At 39.6% G+C, this 20,803-nt stretch overlaps 1 protein-coding gene across 1 annotated transcript in view; it reads right to left on the bottom strand.

The window, feature by feature from the left end:
* LOC111155203 (coiled-coil domain containing 146) overlaps positions 1–20,803 on the bottom strand; it is a 115,614-nt gene that overhangs the window by 84,693 nt on the left and 10,118 nt on the right. The window contains exon 2 of the mRNA XM_022515300.1: positions 10,505–10,674. Coding sequence (XP_022371008.1) covers positions 10,505–10,663 — 159 coding nt within the window. The 5' untranslated portion in view covers positions 10,664–10,674. The remainder of the gene's footprint in view (positions 1–10,504; positions 10,675–20,803) is intronic.

The following is a 20,803-nucleotide window of genomic DNA, read 5'->3' as shown; positions in this document are numbered from 1 at the left end:
CAAATGGCAAGATTTCATTTTTTTGATGGCTGTTTAGTATTCCATTGTGTATATATACCACATCTACTTTATCTGTTCATCTGTTGATGGACATCTAGGTTCTTTCCATAGTTTGGCTATTGTGGGCATTGCTGCTGTAAACATTCGGGTGCACGTGACCCTTCAGATCACTATATTTGTACCTAGCTTTAGCATAAAAATCCAGTAGTGCAATTGCTGGGTCACAGGGTAGCTCTATTTTCAACTTTTTGAGGAGCCTCCATGCTGTTTTCCAGAGTGGTTGCACCAGTTTACATTCCCACTAATGGTGTAGGAGGGTTCCCCTTTCTCCGCATCCTTGCCAACATCTGTCCTTTCCTGACTGGTTAATTTTAGCCATTCTGACTGGTGTGAGGTGGTATCTCATTGTGGTTTTGATTTGTATTTCCCTGATGCTGAGTGATGTTGAGCGAGAAGTGTACTCTTAATATGAAATGAGATTCAGAGAACGTGAATGACTTGCTCAAGGTTGCATGGCTAGTACATGTGGAGCTAGAACTAAGACCCATTTCCCCTGAACCATGCCCCCGACCCCTGGCCGATCAGAAATTTTCTTTCCAAGCCATTAGAATTTGAGATATTTTGAGTCTGTCCATTCTTAGATGTCATCTTTTCAGACAGCGAAGCCTCTCTCCTCTTTATCTGAGGCTTGATGTCAGGTAATTCTTGCACCTCCTTATTTCAGATCTTGGAGGTACCCTGGTGTACCTGTTTGTCTCTGTCGGGTATGCATGGGCTGGGGAGATATTGGACTTGGCATTAGGTTCTAAGCTTGGTGCTGGCATCTCCTTTCTGTTTGCCCTTACTGCAACATAAACACCGGATGTAACAAAGGTTACATACAGCATGATGACTCAAACTATCGATGTACTGGGAGGAAATACAGGACACACATTTATGACCTCAGAGTAACAAAGGTCGTCTTAAGGTATGACACAGAATCTAAAGCTGTAAAAGCAAAGTACAATAAAAAACAAATTTCCACATCAAGAAAGGCCACCTTCAGCAAACTCTAAAGAAATCCAACAAATGGAGACATTTTTGCAATGCATATTGTACACAAAGGCCTCCTTTCTAAATGTATAAAGAGTTTCTGTGAATCTATAAGAAAAAAACTACACAATAGAAAAATGGAAAAAAAAAAGATGTGAACAGAATTCACAAAAAAAGAAGTCTTTGTATCAAATATGCTTCTCGCTTCTATAGAGTTGATGCTTTAACATCTGCTCCATGTGCCTATGCTGACCAGATACAGCTCTTTCCAGACAACCTGATAATATGCCTGAGTCACCTTGCCTTGGCCTCCTGCCTCCCTCACCTCCTCCTCCCCCACTTTGAAAGGAGTCCTCCTCCTGCAGGTACACTTTTCAAATGCAAACCAACCGATCCAGAGTCCACACTCTAAACGCTCTCCTTATTAGGCTCTCACATTCAGGCCACTATACACTTACCTGAATTACCCCAGAACCAAGTACCAAATCACTAGGGACAGCCCCTATGACCCAGAGTTCACTGAACTTATCCCTGCTAACCAATCCCAAGTCTGCCTACCCTGCTTCACCCATTCCTTCTCAAGAAAATCACAATAAAGACTCTTGCCCAGTTCCTCCCTGACTGTTCCTGACTGTTCCCAGTGCTTACCCGTGTTGCCATCATGGCATGGCATGTCCCCTTTTCTTAGGAACTGTGAGTGATAAACTATTTTTCAATGGCAGCTGCGTCCTGATCTGTTTGCCTTCCTATACATGACATTTTCTATTAACACACTATATTTTTAAAACAGTCTTAAACGTATGAAAAGAAGCTCCACTCCATGCATTTTAAGAGAAATGTAAATGAGAACTATGATGAGATAATATTTTCCTTTCATCAGAGTGACAAAGTTCAAAAAGTTAGATAGTGCGCAGTGTTAGTATGAGCAAAGTCATATTCATTTCTTGTTCCTGGGAGCATAAATTATTACAGCCTCTATGGAGAGCACTTTAGCAATAACAGTGAAATTTCAGAATATACAAATTCATGATCTGGCAATTCTACTTGTGGGTATATACTTAAAAGAATTGAGAGTTTGGATCTTTTTTTTTTTAATTTTATTTATTTATTCGACACAGAGTGAGAGAGGGAACATAAGCAGGGGGCGGGGGAGAAGGAGAAGCAGGCTTCCTGCTGAGCAGGGAGCCCGATTAGGGGCTCCATCCCCGGACCCTGGGATCATGACCCATGCTGAAGGCAGACGCTTAATGACTGAGCCACCTAGGCGCCCCTGAAAGGGTGGGTCTTAAAGAGATATTTGTATACCTTGTTCATAGCAACATTATTTATAATAGCTAACAAGTGGAAATAACCCAAGTGTCCACAGACAGATGAATGGATAAACAAAATATGGTATATACATACAATGGAATATTATTATTCAGTTTTAAAACAGACAGAAATCCTGTCATCCTGCAACATGGATGGAACAACACCAGTTTGAACTGCGTGGATCCACTTATACATGGTTTTTTTTTTCAATATTGAAGCATAGTACAGTACTGTAAATGTATTTTTTCTTCCTTATGATTTCCTTAATAACATTCTTTTCCTCTAGCTGACTTTATTATAAGAATGCAGTGTACAATATATATAACATGCAAAATATATGTTCATCTACTATTTATGTTATTACTATGGCCAAGAGTAGACTTTTAGTAGTTAAGTTCTGGGGAGGAGTCAAAAGTTATATGTGGATTTTCAACTGTGCAGGGGGATTGGCACCCCTAATCCCCATGTTGTTCAAGGGCAAATGTATATTCAAATAGTTCTTGGGTTACTGAAGCTACAGTTTCACAAAATGCATGTTCTCTACTGTGAGCTACAAGCTTTCAAAAGTCAGCTTACTTTCTCTCTCAAGAACTTTCTCAAAGGAAAAAATAATATGATTAAGTATTTCTTCCTAATCCTTATTTTAAAAAGTAACATCTGTTCACAGTGACAATTTAAAAAAAAAAAATCTGCATTTAGATTTTTTTTTTTAAAGTAGGCTCCAGCATGGGGCTTGAACCATAACCCAGAGATCAAGACCTGAGCTGAGATTAAGAGGCGATTAAGAGGCAGAGACTTAACCGGCTGAGCCACCCAGAAGTCCCTTCAGATGATTATTCTTAATATTTAACCAACTTGCTGTAACAGTTTAGCTAAAGAATCAATGAAAAATACAGAGGTAATTAAAATGTTATTCAATATGTAATGAAAAATAAACCCAGGCACGCGCACACATAAGCAAACTAGGTCTGCATTATGTCTGTAAAAGCATTAAAAAAGAGAAAGGGAAATTAAGGACAATTAACCACACAGAGGAAGGGACAGATGAGCTGTTGGAGGGTAGGGTCTTTGTGGCATTTTCCTCTGATTCTCGGGCCTGAGTCTGGTATGCGCTCCATGCACAGTAAAGATTTTAGAATCAGTAAAGGAAGATAATCTCAGAGAGGAGGCAGAGGAACCATTAATTCTTCTCTGTCCCTGATTTTCAAGTCTTTTCTGACTCCCACTTGCCACTGATCACATGTTCAGATAGCAGAGTTTTTCCGACAACACCCTGGATTCCTGGCCGGAATCAACCTTCATGTTCTTCATTTCAGAAATGCCAAGTATAAGGATATCCTAACATGGAACTTTCTTTTCTCTTCCCCAGACTCTTCTGCGGTGTATGGTTTTACTAATTGAATTTAGGGGTGTTAATCTACTTTGAAAAGTGGAATGTGGCTTGTAGTTTTATAATCCTAATATAAAACTTTAATCTTTGTAAATAGATTATTAGCCATGTCAAAACCACAAGTGTTTAAGTGCATTCCAAGCATGTTCCAAAGTCTTTTTTCCATACTGGAAAGATTTTTAAATTTCCACCTTACTGTCAGAGGTAAAAAGAAAAAAAAAAAAAAAAACCCACCCCAGACCAAAAAACTATGGAAAACATGGAACCCTTCTGTATTGTTTAATAAGTTATCAGTCTGTTTAAAGTTTCTTGACAGCCAAAAAAAATCTTGAAAAATTATTCTCGCCAGGCTGCCTGAATGTCTAAAGGACAAGTGAAAACGGGCCAACAATAGCAAGACTTGTAGAGATTTTAAAAAGAGATTGAGTAGTTTTTTTTTAATGCTTATCCTCCACATACAGCTATTAATGAAGTGTGATAACTAAGAAAAGGATAGGGAAGCTAAGGGGAAATATTTAAATAGAACATTAAATATTTACCTGTATTTTTTTCTTTTAATACACAGTTTACTTAAAAAGTCAATTTGTAAAATCCTAAAATAGTAGTGTTTAAATGTATAAATGCCCAGTGAAGAAAGTCAGATGAAATTTGCACTAAGGTAGGAGACAGGATTCCTTGGTTGGCTCTGTACTTGTCCAGCTGCTCAGCTCAGGGCACATCTCAGCCTTTCAGAACTTTAAGATAAAATAATATCTTAAAATTCCTATTCCTTATGGAATCACTATGGGAATTAAATTACACACTTAAAACTACATTGACTGTCAGCTCCTTGAGGGTGAGGATCTTATATTTTCACCATTGTAAACAGTTACTTGATTAATTCATGTATGAAAGAAATAAAAGTCATTTTCACTCTTGGAAAAACATTTTAAATTTCATTACAGATTAACCCAAGACACTCCTCAGTTCCTATAAGCGGGCAAACCTAGAAAATGAAGGAAGCTTTAGTAGTATCAGAAAATCACTAATATTTTCAGTAACAATCAAAAATTTTTATTAAAAATTCCTAAAGTTATTTAATCTGTTACCAGCCTTAGAAGAATGAAAGGTATAAAGAATAAGAAGGTATCTTTTGAACATGTGACTATCCCAGTAAAAGTAGGGACTTAAGTAAATGATGGCAACAACTTTTTATAAACACAGTGGTAGAAGTGCTGTTAAATATACATAAAAAGCAATCTGCAAACCTTTCAGAAAGCAATCTATTAAGAAATTTTTATGTCTATATATCCAGCCCAAGGACTAAGATTAGACCCGTTGCCTCTTCTGAATTCTCTGTCACTTAGAATACCATAATCTGGCTACTTTCCTGAATCAGAAATCTAAGCATCAGTTCAGACTCTTTCCTCTTCCTCACTCCCCTCCTCCCTCTGTCCATTCAGACACTAAGTCCAGCATTTTCTATTTCCTTAATATCTCACCTGTATGTATTCTGTCCCTTTTCCCATTGCCACTGCCTTTGTTCAGTCTCTCCTTTTATCTTACCTTGATCACCAAAATGGCATTCTAATTGGTGATATGGCAGGAATGGAACATAGACAAATTCAGTAGGTATTTAAGAGAACCAACTAATAGAATATAGGACAAAAGATTTAGGAGAAGAAGAATGAATTGAGTTCTGAGTGTGTGTAGCTTGAGGTACCCTCAGGTCATTTGGTAAAGATATTCTCAGTACATGCATGCATGGGTGTCAGGAAAGCTTAAGGACAGAAAAGTAAGTTCATAGTGGACACTGTGAATTTGACTGAAATGTCCCCTTTCATGTCCTCCTCCTCCAAAAAGCTTTTTCCAGATCATCTCATTCCTACAGTGGTTGTTCCTTGCATTCAATTCTGACAACTCTGATGGGATCACAATTAAATGTTGCCTTTTGTTGGTATTTATTATTTCAAGTTTCTTTTTCCCAAATTAAGCTTCTAGAGAATAGTGACCTTTTATATGCTTTAGGCCTATGGATGCCTATTGTGTCTGCTGCTTTGCCACATACAAGAGGCACTCAAAACAAAGCAGGAGCTGAAGGGATAAATTAGATTTTAGTGATTTTAATGATAACCATAATAAACATCTCCTAGCACAGAGCTTGCACATAATGGGCACTGAATTAATATCTGTGAAATGGATTTAGACTTAAAGTTTCCCATGGCTCTTCAAAAACCTCTTGATATCTCAATGGCTTCCAAATCTGACACGCCATAACACTTGGACGCAAATATATTTATTATACATTTTGTAAGAAGTCCGACAGTTCATAGTTTTATACATAACCTTTTTCAGTGAAAAGGTCACGCATCAGCAAGCCTAGTCCATCTTCATCTCCTTACCCACATGACTTGAACACCCCCACACTGTACTTTTACAGAATTTCACATTCTATATTGATGCACACTTCTGCGTCCTTAGCGTTTCCCTCCAACGTTCACATTGCCTCCTCGTGCCTCCCAAATGCTCCTGTGCTACCTTCGCTCTTCACAGGTCAAAGACTTAACTCTGATTGGCACAAGAATTATTTTCAGGAAACGAAGAGAAGGAACATTCTTGGTGAAAAATGAAAAGCCAAAAGGCTTAGGCAGGATAATTGCATATTTGGATTTTGGACCTTATTAAGACAAGAATGGCTTTATGGCTTCCAAGTCTTGGAAAACTTTGACACCTGACACACCGACACTTGACACCTGAAGTCCTACTTACAAATCAGTGGCACTTTACATAGCCATGTACACACAGAAATAGAAATCCTAACTTGAAGAATATCATGACAGCTATAACTTGTGTTATATTCAACAGCATCTAGTATGATGCTTTGAACAGAGAGACGCACAAACTCTTTGTTGAAAAAAATTATTTTCTCATGCTACATATTTACGGCTTGTCTCTGTGCAAAGTCTTGAGCCAGGTGCTGTACTGGATACAAATAAAATAACACATAATCCTTGCCACTGTATTGGACAACAAGAGTTATAAATGGTCCCTCAGAGTGTATGTTGGTATATAATCTTTTTGGAAAACTATCTGAAGTTATCTACTAAAGGTGAATGTAAACCTAGACTATGAGACAGTAACCCCATTCCTAGTTATACACCCCAAATAAATGAATCCATAAGTATAAGTCATGTACAGGAATACCCATGGAACTTTATAATCATCCAAAGGAGGAAACAGCCCCCATCTCTAAACAGAATAGAATGGACAAGCAAATTAGGGCCTATTTACATATAAGAACACTATAGAACAGTAATAAAGAATGAACTACTGCAATACACTGTGCTATGATGAATTCCAAAGACATAATGGTGAGCAAAGAAACCAGACACAAAGAAACGCATACTGTATGATTCCATCTACGTGATATCTCAGAAGAGGCAAAACTGATGTGTAGTGATAAATCAGAATTCTGGTTCGCTTTGGTGGGAGCAATGACTAGGAAGCAATGACGAGGAGTGACTACGTGGGAATATGGCAGAAATGGAGTACAGATAAATTTGAGAGATATTGCGAAGAGGTATTTAACTCTCAAACTGACAAAGAGAACACAGAAGAATTAGGATTGGGAGGAGAATGATGAATTTGGTTCTGAACGGGTTGGTTATAGGAACAGGTGAACATTCACCAAACTACACACTGATCATTTGTGAGCATCACTGTATATATGTTATGTAACAATATTTTTTTGATAACAAAACATTTTTAAATAAAAATAAAATAGAGCAAATTTTCAGTAAGACAGGAAAAACCTATGGAGCATCGGGCTTCACAGGTAGGCAGCGATGGTAGAGTTGGGGAGCAGACGTCCCGCATTAACCCACACAGTCCACTGCTGGGAACCACGAGGCTTAGTTCCCAAGCACCACTTGGAACATTCATCCCAAAGTGTGAATTAACACAGTGTAGGTCCTACCCTGTTAGGTCTTATTGATTAATACAATAATTCTTCCCTTTATTGATTAATACAATCTGTCAGTGCAGAATTCTAAATTTTCCATGCAAAATATTATAGGAAAAGAAGATATTCAATAAATATCTGTTCATAACCTAGTAACACATGACAGGTATGGCCTACAAATGCTCAAGCAGTTGAGAAGTTATAGGAAACACTGGCTAAATGTCTCCAAGGACACGGGAATGGAGCCGGACTCTAAAAGGTGAGGAACAGGGGCGCCTGGGTGGCTCAGTGGGTTAAAGCCTCTGCCCTCGGCTCAGGTCATGATCTCAGGGTCCTGGGATCGAGCCCCGCATCGGGCTCTCTGCTCAGCGGGGAGCCTGCTTCCCTCTCTCTCTGCCTGCCTCTCTGCCTACTTGTGATCTCTGTCAAATAAATAAAATCTTAAAAAAAAAAAAAAAAAAAGAAAAAAAAAAGAAAAAATAAAAGGTGAGGAACAGATGCAGGGGTTTCAAAGTATGACCTACACAGATATTTGATTTGATTTCTTTTAGTGTGGTAGCACAGGCTTTCAAGGTGCAGGGTGACTAGGAGTATTTCTGGACAGCCATAACCTCGCATCGCGCTTTGCAAATATGTGCCAGTTCCCTAGGGATCTGAGTGGGGGAAAGTCCCTGTGAAGGAGTGCCCCATAAACAGAAGATCACGAGAGGCTAAGTGAATTATTAGACTGTACACGTGGTTTGGGCCCAGATCACACAGTGCCATGAATGCCATACTGAACATATTCCAGAGGCAGTGTTAAATGAGACCATGCCCTCCGTGCTTTGGTGGTGCGGGCCAATTTTATTTTAAAGTGCATTGATAACAATAAATGGTGTAAGCAGCTTCTGGTTCTTTCCCTGTGATGCCAGGCACTAGACCTTTGGAAGTGGATTTCTGATGCTTGCATTCAGTTGCCATCTGAGCTCTTACAACTCTGCAAATACAGCTTCTGTTTAGATAACCAAAGGAGGGAAGCTTATATAAAGTAGGTCAAAAATTTTGTTTGGACTCATAAATCTAAGAGGAATGTTGAAAAAATTAGCAAATAAAGCTGTAGATGCCAAGAGGATTAATTTCAATGGTGTTTTGTATGGAAATAAAGTTGACACCAATAATCATTCGGCAAGGTTTTGTTGGCTTGAGGGACAGCTGTCGTGGAGTGAAATTATTGATTTCGTTACCGATGTAATTTTACACTACTCCAAAGGGTAGATAAGACAGTTCTCTGATGCTATAATCAAAAGTATCCACCTTCTCAGGGGCTGGTCATACCCAATGATTAATAACAATTTCTGCATACATGTATACTGAGAGATTCTTGAGATATTTAATAAATTGTTACATAGAACATCAATATGCAGGAAAAGTCGTCCTAAGTTCTCCTTTGACTTTACAAAACAAGCCTTTCATGCTTCTTTATCTATGCCTTAAAAACCTTGACTACAGGGATGCCTAGGTGGCTCAGTTGGTTAAGCAGCTGCCTTCGGCTCAGGTCATGATCCCAGCGTCCTGGGATCGAGTCCCACATCGGGCTCCTTGCTCGGCAGGGAGCCTGCTTCTCCCTCTGCCTCTGCCTGCCATTCTGTCTGCCTGTGCTCGCTCTCTCTCCCTCTCTCTCTGACAAATAAATGAATAAAATCTAAAAAAAAGGGGCGCCTGGGTGGCTCAGTGGGTTGAGGCCTCTGCCTTCGGCTCGGGTCATGGTCCCGGCGTCCTGGGATCGAGCCCCCGCGTCAGGCTCTCTGCTCGGCGGGGAGCCTGCTTCCTCCTCTCTCTCCGCCTGCCTCTCAGCCTACTTGTGATCTCGGTCTGTCGAATAAATAAATTAAAAAAAAAATCTAAAAAAAAACACAACAACCTTGACCACAATTTTTATTATTAGCATCACATTTACTAGAAATGAATTCTAGTTTAGCCTTATTTTTATTTGATACAATTGTTAAGGGTAGTGGTATAAAAGTAGAAACTCGGGGCACTTGGGTGGCTCAGTGGGTTAAGCCTCTGCCTTCCGCTCAGGTCATGATCTCAGGGTCCTGGGATCGAGCCCCGAATCAGGCTCTCTGCTCAGCAGGGAGCCTGCTTCCCCCTCTCTCTCTGCCTGCCGCCCTGCCTACTTGTGATCTCTCTCTCTGTCAAATAGTTAAATAAAAGCTTTAAAAAAAAAATAAAAGTAGAAACTCTATTGCAAAAATTTTGATGTATAATGGATTTTAGCAGAAATAGAGAAACCTGGTTACTTAAAAGTATTAAGACTAGTGATTTGGATTCATGGTTTTAAATATATAAATATAGATAAAGACAAAAATCGTATTTCCTTTTTTTCTTTTTCTTTTCTTTCTTTTTTTTTTTTTTTTTTTTTTTGCTTCTCTGCTAATAGGAGGCAGTATATACTGCTCTAGCTACATTTTGTTAGGTAAGTGTTGATTGTTCTACCATTGTATGTTAAGATCTTTTATCTTCACTTTATGGATGTAAATGTAGTAGAGTCAATAATGAAAGAAATTTGCTTTTTTATTTCATTTACCAACCTATAGAATGTACTTAAATGGCTGCATATATGCAAATATTTATTATGCTATAAAAGTGTCAGAACTACTATGTTAGTCCAGAATTCTATGATAAGTCTTCAGATGAGAGGGTGGGGACTATTTTATTTTAAAGTGCTTCAAACTAGGTGTATTGCCTACAGGTTACATGTGATAAGTCATCTTGATAATATTAGCTTCACCTGATTTTTAAGCTGATAATGACTCAGGTCTTAGTATAGTAATACGTGAAGGGAAACATACCTCTTGCAGACAAATGAAGGCTGGAGTTGTAGATAAATCAACACACCGTTCATCTTGGATATTAATTGTGGGTGCTACAGCATAAATGGGGTCCTCTTGATCCTTTTCCTCTGTCTCCTCTTCCTCTTCTTGTTCTGTGTCTGTGGCACTGTCTTCCATTTTTCACAATTCTAAAATAAAAACATTCCAGATTCAGCTGTTTAGGGATGGTGTCACCTATAATTTCAAATTAGTGGAAAATAATAAAAGCAAGCAAAAATCAACTTGAGTAAGCTACTCTCCAGTGAAATCATAGGTCAGTACACTTAGCTGCAGATAAATTATTATGAAGGCTGCTCGGTTATAAAGATAGTCTCCATTGCTACACTCAAATCAATAACTCTAATTTTAAAAAAGCCATTGTTGCATTCATTGGAAAATAATGATATAACTAGAATGTAAGCTCCGTGAGAGCAGAAACCTAATTGCGTTTACTGAACACTATAGTTAGTACTCAATTACTACTCATTGATTGGGTGGAAAAAAAAATAACATTCACCCTTACAGTATAACACAAAGTTAATTCAAATTATTTTTGGGAAATTAAAAACCAACACCGTGCGGTGGCTGATACTGCCTCAGGCATGCACCTTGTACCTGTGCACCTGCCCAAAAGCTTAATTGCTCGATGCCTGTATTCCTGCTGGGGCCGCAGCGCAAGCCTACGCTTGCAGGTCCTGCCTGGGCCCTCAGCTCTGTATCTGCTGCCCGTGTGCATGCTTAATTGTCCCATCGGGCTTTCGGGCTTCACTTACAAAACATCAGCTCAAGAATAAAATTAAGGATATCAAGATTGTGACCCCAGAGCATTAAACCATGCTCAAGCCTTTGGGAGGACGGGTCCTTGCATGACTGCGCAAGTCATGGAAGCGGCCATTGATCTGCTGCGCATTGATTTGCTCACATATTCAAGGGGACCTGTCTTGGTCTAAAAGGACCTGTCTTGGCCTGCAAGGTCTCTCCTGGCCCATTTTGGTGACATTGGGATCATTGCTTCTCAGAGAGCTGGTAAGGAGACTCAATTGCATTAAAAAAAAAAAAAAGCCAATCTAATCTTTTGCTCTTTTGATCTCTGACCCATGTGAATCTGCACTTAACAGAAGAGTAAACTTGCACTTTTCTCTTGCCAGAGAACATACATCAAACTGTCATAAATTAAAAGTCTGGATCTTCTGGTAAATATCTCTCATCTCTCACGTATCCCTTATCAGATTAGCTGCTCCTTGATGATGGGATCCCCATTCTTTTAATAGAGAAAGCATGTTCTGTAATATGAATCTGGAAGGCATGGTAGGCTTTGGCTCCTAAATTTATTCATCAAGTGGCCATAGGCATGCCATTTATTCATTCAGTTTCCTTTCCTCCTCTCTAAAATGGGGGTTACAGTAATTTTTCTGTTTCATAAAGAATAGACACAAATTAAATGGGATCACACCCATGGATTTTAGCTTCCATTCTATTATCTGATTCTCTACCACAGACATAAATTACACATGCACTTATTTTCCTCTTCTTGCTGCAAAAATACTTCACAGGTGGTAGCATGTACTTCCCTCAGGAGGCACTAAATGTCTGGTTGTCTGTTTTGTTTTGTTTTGGCTTCATTTGGTTGTCTTTCTATATATGATATTAATAGCCATTGATATCCTTTGGACTCCCACTCCTTTAATACCCACATACTGTTTTCAGTGCCATAAAGCAATGTTAAAAGAACCTGTTGTTGTTAAGGCATCACAACAATTCATTTTTGGCAATTAATCACAGTTGTCGTTTAAATCTTCAAGGAACTCTAAAGGTTTGATTACATATCTAGATTTGTTGATGTTTATGAGATACAGTATGTTGGTTCAACCATTTCATGGATGAAAACCTGTTAATGACTATCTCAGAAAAATTTTTCCCTCAGAACATTAGACCATAACTGTTAATGTCAGCTTTTGCTTTAAGAAATATTTCGAATATACAAAAAAAATAACAGATTGGCATAATGAATCCTCAAGTATCCATCCACCGGCTCCAATAAATAACAATTCATGGGCAATTTGTTTTGTCTGAACCCTTCCACTTACCCCTCCACTCTCCATATAATTTGGAAGAAAACCCACACATGTAGACTTAATAACATACCCCTAGGAATTCCAGAATACCGTACAGAGATTACCTTCATGCTACTGCAAACCTGCATGGCCCTCCTTAGTGTGAATGGACCACAAGCCAGTCAAACAACCCCCAAATTATAAACATACGGAATGTTGCCAGTTTTCTGCTATCACAGTTTTGCCAAGTACAGTCTGCATATTTTTTTAAAATATATTTTAAAGGATCTTGGGAGTTTTAGAATGGAGATGGCATTAACATTTAAGACTTAATTTCAGGCCATCTTCTCAAAGCACTGCACTTAAAATGTGGCAGAGCTTCCCTAGGTAATAAAAAAAAAAACAGGGCACTGTGCTGAATCTGTACAGATTCCGTGGTCTGCTCAAGTTTTTCAGTCTCTAGTATCTTGAAAACATTCCAAATATTTTCAATCAGGTAAAACATTATACACAGGGAAGCAACGAAAAGACACTGTAATTGAGTTCTGATAGAAATTATCAGACAAACTTTGACCTTTAGAAAAGAAAGGAAGAATGAGTAGGAAAGAAAGAAAATGCAATAGAGACAAATGCAAAAGTCTCATGTGAATTTAAACCTAAAACACTAATTAATCTAATTAAATAACAGGTTGGAAAGGGCTGAAGGAGATAGCAAAGTTTAACAGATTAAACAAATATTCAAGGATTCGTTAATGTAGGATTATATCAATATCACCATGCTGCAGGCAATATGATTGACAGCTATAAATAAAAAAATAGAATAAGATATATTCTCAGTCTACATGATATAAACAAAAGAATATTTATAAAACATCTAAATTCCTGGTGTAGGAAGAACAACAGACCTATCAAGTATAGTAATTCTAGAAATGTGTATCTCCGTAATACTAAGTCAACTAAGCAAATATTTACTGAGTTCTTTTATGAGGAGCAATAATTTACAAAGAGGCAAGCAATTTACAATATAAAGAGAAATCAAGGCAGGGAATAATGAGCTCTATATCATACAAGGTAAAGTAAAATAAACCTAAATAAAAAGCAATGTTATTCTACCAACATTGAGATAAGCCTTTAAAAGCAGGTTGTAGCCTGGAATTTAGAATTTTAATCTATAGGAATTGGAAACCATTACTTTTTTTTTTTTTTTTTTGGCATTAAAGAGTTATCTGAGCTTGTAAAGGTGTTGGTGATAATGAGAGGAATGTTTTGGAAAGGGTGGGAGTTGGAAGGCAAGGAGACAATTTAGTGGTTGTGAGCCAGCACCCTCAGCTATGGGCAGGAGATAGATTCACTGGTGAGCAAAACCAGACCAGGTGTCTGGCCCCAGGGGTGCTCACAAACTGGTGAGCAAGATCAAAATTAATCAGAGAAGCAGAGAGATAAAATGTAAAAATGAATATAACTGAAACAGGTGCTGTGAAATCGTGGACCGTGGAAACAGGGTTACCTCGTATAGCACATTTCCAGTACGCACAATCCCCACAGCAACTGTTAAGTAGCCCGATTGGAAGGTTAGATGCTGAGGACCCGAGCCAAGGCCATCCCGTGCTATGCTGTAGGAGTCCCAAGAAGAGACACATGGTTTTATGAGGCTTTCTAGAAGGGAGAGGATAAGTACAGAGCATTCACACAGAAAACCAAAGGGCTGGTGAAGGAGAAACGGAGGTTAATTAAAAGCTTGAGTCCTATTCCACGAGAAACACTGAGCTTCTCTCTTATTCACACTTTGTTTTGGGGTTAAAAGATAAAGCCAAAATAGGAAGCTTCACAAAGAATAATGAAGCAATAAACATCGCAGGGTATGCCTTGTGTTGTAAGACAAACCACTACTTCCTCTTCTCAAAAGCCAAAGAAGTTATCATCATTTTGTGTTTTGATTTTGAACTTTTTTTTTTTTAAAGATTTTATTTTTTATTTATTTGACAGAGATCACAAGTAGGCAGAGAGGCAGGCAGAGAGAGAGGAGAAAGCAGGCTCCCCGCTGAGCAGAGATTCCCCATGTGGGGCTCGATCCCAGGACCCTGGGATCATGACCTGAGCTGAAGGCAGAGGCTTTAACCGGCTGAGCCACCCAGGTGCCCCTGATTTTGAACTCTTAAGGAAATTTTTCTGGACAGTTATAAGGAGCAAATCCAAAAACCAAACAGTCCATGCACCAGAGAATGGGTCAGCATACACAAATGATGGTGACTTTTTGACGATAAAAGGGCGACGCTTGCTTCAAGAAAGATGTAGCAGGAAACCACGCTTTCGATATTACTTGCCGCTGAACTAGCACAAGTTTTGCTCATTTTGGAGTGGCAGGGTATCATCTAAAGTCAAAAATGATACAGTCCCACACCATTCTTTTTCATAAGTTAGCTCTTCTATCTGCCCCGGAAACATGACCATGCTCCCTCCCCCGGTGGCCCATTGCTGTGGGTAAGTTACGGGACTCTTTCTACAGGAACTCAGAGCTGGACCTGCTGGAGGAAGGGAGATGTCTGGGACAACTATTTTGTTTGTTTCAGTTTCCTATACTTATTTAAAAACATAGAAATGTCAAAATGGGGGCGCTTGGGTGGCTCAGTCAGTGAAACATCTGTCTTTGGCTCAGGTTATGATCCCAGGGTCCTAGGATGGAGCCCTGCATCGGGCTCCCTGCTCAGCGGGGAGTCTTCTTCTCCCACTGACTCTCCCACTGACTCTCCCACTGCTTGTGTTCTCTTTCTGACAAATAAATTAAAATCTTAAAAAAAAAAAAAAAAAAGGGAAATGTCAAAATGAGGTTTCAAAAATTGTGGTATATTTAAAGTAATATGACAAGTGCCTCTCAGTCCTGTTAGTGTATCTCTGTGATTATATGCATGTTCTCTTTTAGAGATAAAATTAAAAATCAGCATTGAAGGCCCTTTCTGAAAGGCCTCTGGTCTACACATCACAGGCTCAGAATATTAGGCAGCGGATCCCAGATGCAGTCTACAGTTACCTCAGATCCACTTAATCCAACAACAACATCACCAGATACTACCAGCTCGGGATTCCTAAATGCAACAATCACTGCACTTGTTCGTGGGTAGAGCTTTTTTTTTTTCCATGTACAATTACATAATACCCATTATTATTATACAAAGACATGGTTAGACTTGAAACACTTTTTTTAAAGATACAGACTTCAGGTCCTGTTTTTAAGAAGGAGGGTGAAAAAGCTTTGTCATTCGAAACAAACCTAACAAATCAAACCACAACTTCTCCCTGTTCTTAAAAAAAAAAAAAAAGAAAAAATAAAAAAACCCTCTCTCTCTCAAAAGAAACAAAACAAAACAAAACAAAAAACCCTGCAAAAAAAATTCCAATCTGGGACAGAAGAAGTAAAACCATTGTAGTTCAGTATGTACAGCTAAAATTTGCCTCATTACTGAAGTGTTAAAGTAACAATGTGGGTTAAAAACACACCTATATACATACACATATACACAGACATAAAAAAAAAAAACTCTTGAGAGGAAGCTCCAAGTGCATATCTAGCCTTAAAGTAAATGTTCACAGTATTCGTTAAATCTTACATTATATGCATGTGTAACCAATGAGGAGCCTGTTCACTGCCCACGATCCCAGAGAACCAAAGACTGTCACAGGATATGCTCCCTCCTAGGGAGGGCAGAAAGCTGAGAGAGCTGTAGGCCTTCTCCCAACTCATTTCATTGTCCTTTTTGCTTCCCTTTGCATGCTACCCTCCAACCCCAGACACAGACCCGAGAAAAGTTATTCACCTTCTCTTGAAAACTTATTATTTTTTCTGGGGTGCCTGGATGGCTCAGTGGGTTAGGCCCCTGCCTTCGGCTCAGGTCATGATTTTGGGGTCCTGGGATCGAGGCCAAGCATCGGGCTAGACCAAGCTAGACCCCTAGCATCGGGCTCTCTACTTGGCAGGGAGCCTGCTTCACCCTCTCTCTCTGCCTGCCTCTCTGTCTACTTGTGATCTCTGTCTGTCAAATGAATAAATAAATAAAAATAAAATAAAAACAAAACTTATTATTTTTTCTTTTTCTCAGAAACCCACACAGCTGAAATGAGCTTCATATTACTCATTTGTGAATGGGTATAACATATAGGGTCATGATGGGAAGACCATCCACGTGGAAGGCTGTCATAGAAACAGATGTGATTCTTGTCTCTAACATAACGCTCCTGGGTGTCCTCATCAGCAGGTGCGCACTCCTGCCTAGTGGTCGTGCACCTCTGTACTTAGTAGTGACATTTATATAGTCCTTCACAGCTTAAATGAAGCTTTCCTTCATATTATTTCACTCTGTTCTTATAACAACCATGTTCATAACTATTATTATCTCCATTTTACAGAAAAGGAAATTGAAGCCTGGAGAATATAAGTGATGTGCCCACGATCACAATAGGTGATCAGCAATAAGTGTCGTATTTATTCAAACTCATGTCCACTGGCTCCAAATCCCTTACACTTTTATACCATATAGGATTCTTGCCATGGCCTTGGTAAAGCTCTTTGCTCTAGCCTCCAATAATGGAAAGCAGGATCAAGGATACAGCAGGCTAAAGGAATTTGACTTCTGTCACTGCAAAGGTGTAAAGCTAAGACCCCCTTTAGCAAGGAGAAGGTCAATACAATGTAAGTCAATTAAAGACAGTTCCGGTGGAACAGTGATTATTAGGCGGTCCATGAAGTGGCAAGATGGAGCTGTGCAAAACAATGGGCTATAGAACTGGTTGCTATAGTTACAAACCAGAGGAAATCTTTCCCTTACGCAGAGTGTGGCAAGAAGCACTGGTCTCATATCCACAATAATTTACAGTCATTCTGCAAGTCCAGTCAGGCTTTAGAATCTCAAAGGATGGCTGAGAGGCCCTATCAGTTCCCTTAATAGTTACCAAATAATTCAGTAGTGAGCAGAAACAGTTCCAAATCCTGTGGGAGGTTTGGAATGCTCAAGTAGGTCTAAAGCTGACAGTCTTCCAGAAGGTCTGTGAATCAGAGATTCTATATGTTTGCGTGCAATCTAGAATCTTCAAACTGCAGGCCATTCCTTACTTTTGCTACAAAAACACGCATGTTTTTCAAATTCTTCTGTCACCTTTGCTTAAATTTTTAAAAAGCATACTTGAAAGCACATTGATAGCATTACAATACTAGTCTATATGTTCTGTCTAATTAGGTCATTGCTTTGCAAACCTGCGCTTTGATTTACCCCTTTCCTCTTCCCCACACTCTAGTCAATAGGAATTGTGAGTTTAGATGGGTCTGTTTCCTTAGGAAAGAATTTCTTGTAGTATGGGCTATCGTTGCTGGTTCCCAAATGCAACAGCCCTGGCTCCTCCCTTCTTCATCATCGTGGTGGTTGTCCTCCTCCTCTTCCTCTTGTCATTTCATCTAAGACTAGGATTAGTGGCTTTAACTTAGTCTACAGGATGACAGCAAGGGGTAATGGAAAATGAATACTTTGAAATTCATCAACTCAGGCTTGAATCTCATTCTTCCCCTTCCTGTGTGACCTTGGGCAAGATATGTAAGCTCTAAGTGGCTATTTCTTCAACTACAAGATGATTTAAGAGTTGTTGGAAAGATTAAATGGAAAAAATCTCAGTCCAGACCCAGCATGTATTCCTCAATAAATGTTAGCTCCCTCCCACCACTGTCTGGGTTTTTTTGTTTTGTTTTTGTTTTTTGTGGGTTTTTTTGTTTTGTTTTCGTTTGGTTTTTTTTGCTTTCATGTGAAAGCCTTAAATAATTTTGACAGGGATCAAATAAACAGATGTCTGCCTGGGACTAGATCAAATGGTTTAGGAATCTATAGGTTGGGGCTCTTCTAGCATGAATTTGTCCTAGAATACATCCTTAGGCTCTTGTGTGAGAGTCCTGGTAAGCCTAACCTTGAAATCCCACTATGAGATGTTTTCATCTAGGGAAAGAAAGACGATGTAGGATATCGGGTACGGTGAAATCTTTGTATTTGCGAAGTATTTGGGTCCTTAAAAGAACATGTCAACTCTTAGTCAGGGCAGGGCCAGCTTTAGACAATAAGAGGGCAAAGTTCCCTTGCCCGTGTCTAGAAATTTCATAGCCTCCTCTTTTCATTGCATAAGTACTTCCTGTTCTCAGGCTTCCCCTGGCCCTTGGCAGATCTCCCCTTCAGGCTTCCTCCCCTTGGGCAGCATCCCTTACTCAACTTCTTTCCTTCCTCTAAAAGCAAAGGTTCTTACATTCATTATAGCTTTAGAAGAATATTTACCAAGCCAATTTTCCTCCTTTACATTGGTGGAGGAAGTTAGAAGTAAAAATAAACAACAACAACAACAACAACAAAAAACCCTCTCTGAACTGGGGAGCAAGAAGAGTTGGCGTAGGCCCCTGAGGCCTCTTGTCTGCCCGGGACAAGGCTCAGGAAGCGAAATAGTGGAACTCGGACATTCGAGAACATCGGAGAGATCACGTGCCTCTTCTCTCAGGTGAGATGCTGAGGATGTGACAAGGCTGCGTACCATTACTGATCCTACCCCTGCTCATGCTAAAGCAGTAGGTGGGGAAGGCCCAAGACAGTCCACACAGTGGCCAGGGAGAGGTACTGAAGGCTAGCCGAGAGCGCTACATCCCAAGCACCCTTGACATTGTGATGAAAGACACGGCTTCGGAAAGCTTTGCGGCGCATGCCACTGAGAACCAGAGGAAGAGGCAGAATTCTCAAAGATACCGGCCAGGAGAACCAAGTGTGAGACCCAGGTGGATACATATCTCAAGGGGACTCAGCATGGTCAGACAGCAGCCACTGGCCAGACAACTATCCTAAAGCCACAATGCTATCTAATAACACTGAACTTGGGTCTCCTGCCTAAGAGGAAGAGGGAAAAAGTAGCATTAGGTGGGGTTCTTTTAGTCAGCTTTATGGAGATATAATTTATGTGCAATAAAACTCATAATTTTAAGAGTACAATATGAGTTTTTACACATATTGACAGTTGGGTAATCGCTGCCACAGACATTCTCATTTTGTAGAGAGCAAAATGGAGTCTCTCATGTCAGGCAGGAGCCTGCGTCAAGCAATGATGCAAGCAGTTAAGGTACTGCCGCTAGGAAATATTGCCAGGACAAATGTCAGCTGACGACACCCCAGAACCGATAACCAGCAGAACCAGAGGAGGTCTGCAGAAATCCAAAACTGATTAAATCCCTTTAAAAAGGGAAGGATTTTGGCAGCAAACTGTCAGACTCCTCAGACCTGACCCTTCTACATCTGACCACTTAAAAAAGGCAACAGCCGCGATGGTTTTGCCCAATGGATCTCCAAATAGAACCGAGAGCCTTCCCTGCTGATCATGAGAAGCAGTGAGTGCGGAGAGCTGACCCGGACCAGATGCAGGCCTTATCTCAGCGGCGCACCCACAAACTGAGGTCACATTTGGTTCGTTCACTTCCCGCCCCTTTCTGTTATCTTGTTTGTTACATGGCTTTTCTTCTATCCTGCTCTGTGTGCCATGTAAGAAGCCACATTTAATCACATGGGGAGATGTCACTGAGTTTGGAATCCTGAGTCTGCTTTATCATTGTGATTTAACCTTGCTTTGTGATTGACTAAAGCTGACATTGTGGAAAGACACAACTCATGTGTACGCCTTCCTACCGTGCTTATGACGCCATGAACTCTAAAAGCTTCCTCTGTTTGCCTTTATGATCCATGCCCTGTCCTATCTCCATGCCTGCCATCCCAGGCACCTAGTAACAACTAGTCTTGCTTTTTCCAGTATTTTATGTAAATAGAATCATAGATTTTTCTGGCTTCTATAATTTAGCAGAAGGTTTTTAGGGTTCACCTACATTGCTGTGGGCATCAGTATTTCATTCCTTTTATTGCCGAGTGATAACACAATGTACAGATGCACCACAATTTATTTGACAATTCACCAGTTGATAGACATTTGACTTGTTACTCATAAAGCTGCTATAAACATTTGAGTATACATCTTCATGTGAATGTATGTTTTCATTTTTCCTGGGTAAATATCTAGGAATGGAATTACTGGGTCATATGGTAAGTATATGTTTAACTCAATACAAAACTGTCTGATTGTCTTCCAAAGTGGCTCTGTGATTTTATATTCAATTCACACCAGGAAAAAGTGGACACCAAGGTTCCCAATGATCCATGTCCTTTCACAC

This window comes from Enhydra lutris, unplaced genomic scaffold (genome assembly GCF_002288905.1).
Source record: "Enhydra lutris kenyoni isolate GAN:26980312 unplaced genomic scaffold, ASM228890v2 scaffoldscaffold40, whole genome shotgun sequence".
Classification (NCBI taxonomy): domain Eukaryota; kingdom Metazoa; phylum Chordata; class Mammalia; order Carnivora; family Mustelidae; genus Enhydra; species Enhydra lutris.
Note: the sequence above shows the minus strand (reverse complement) of the source record. Positions and strands in the feature narration are given on the sequence as shown.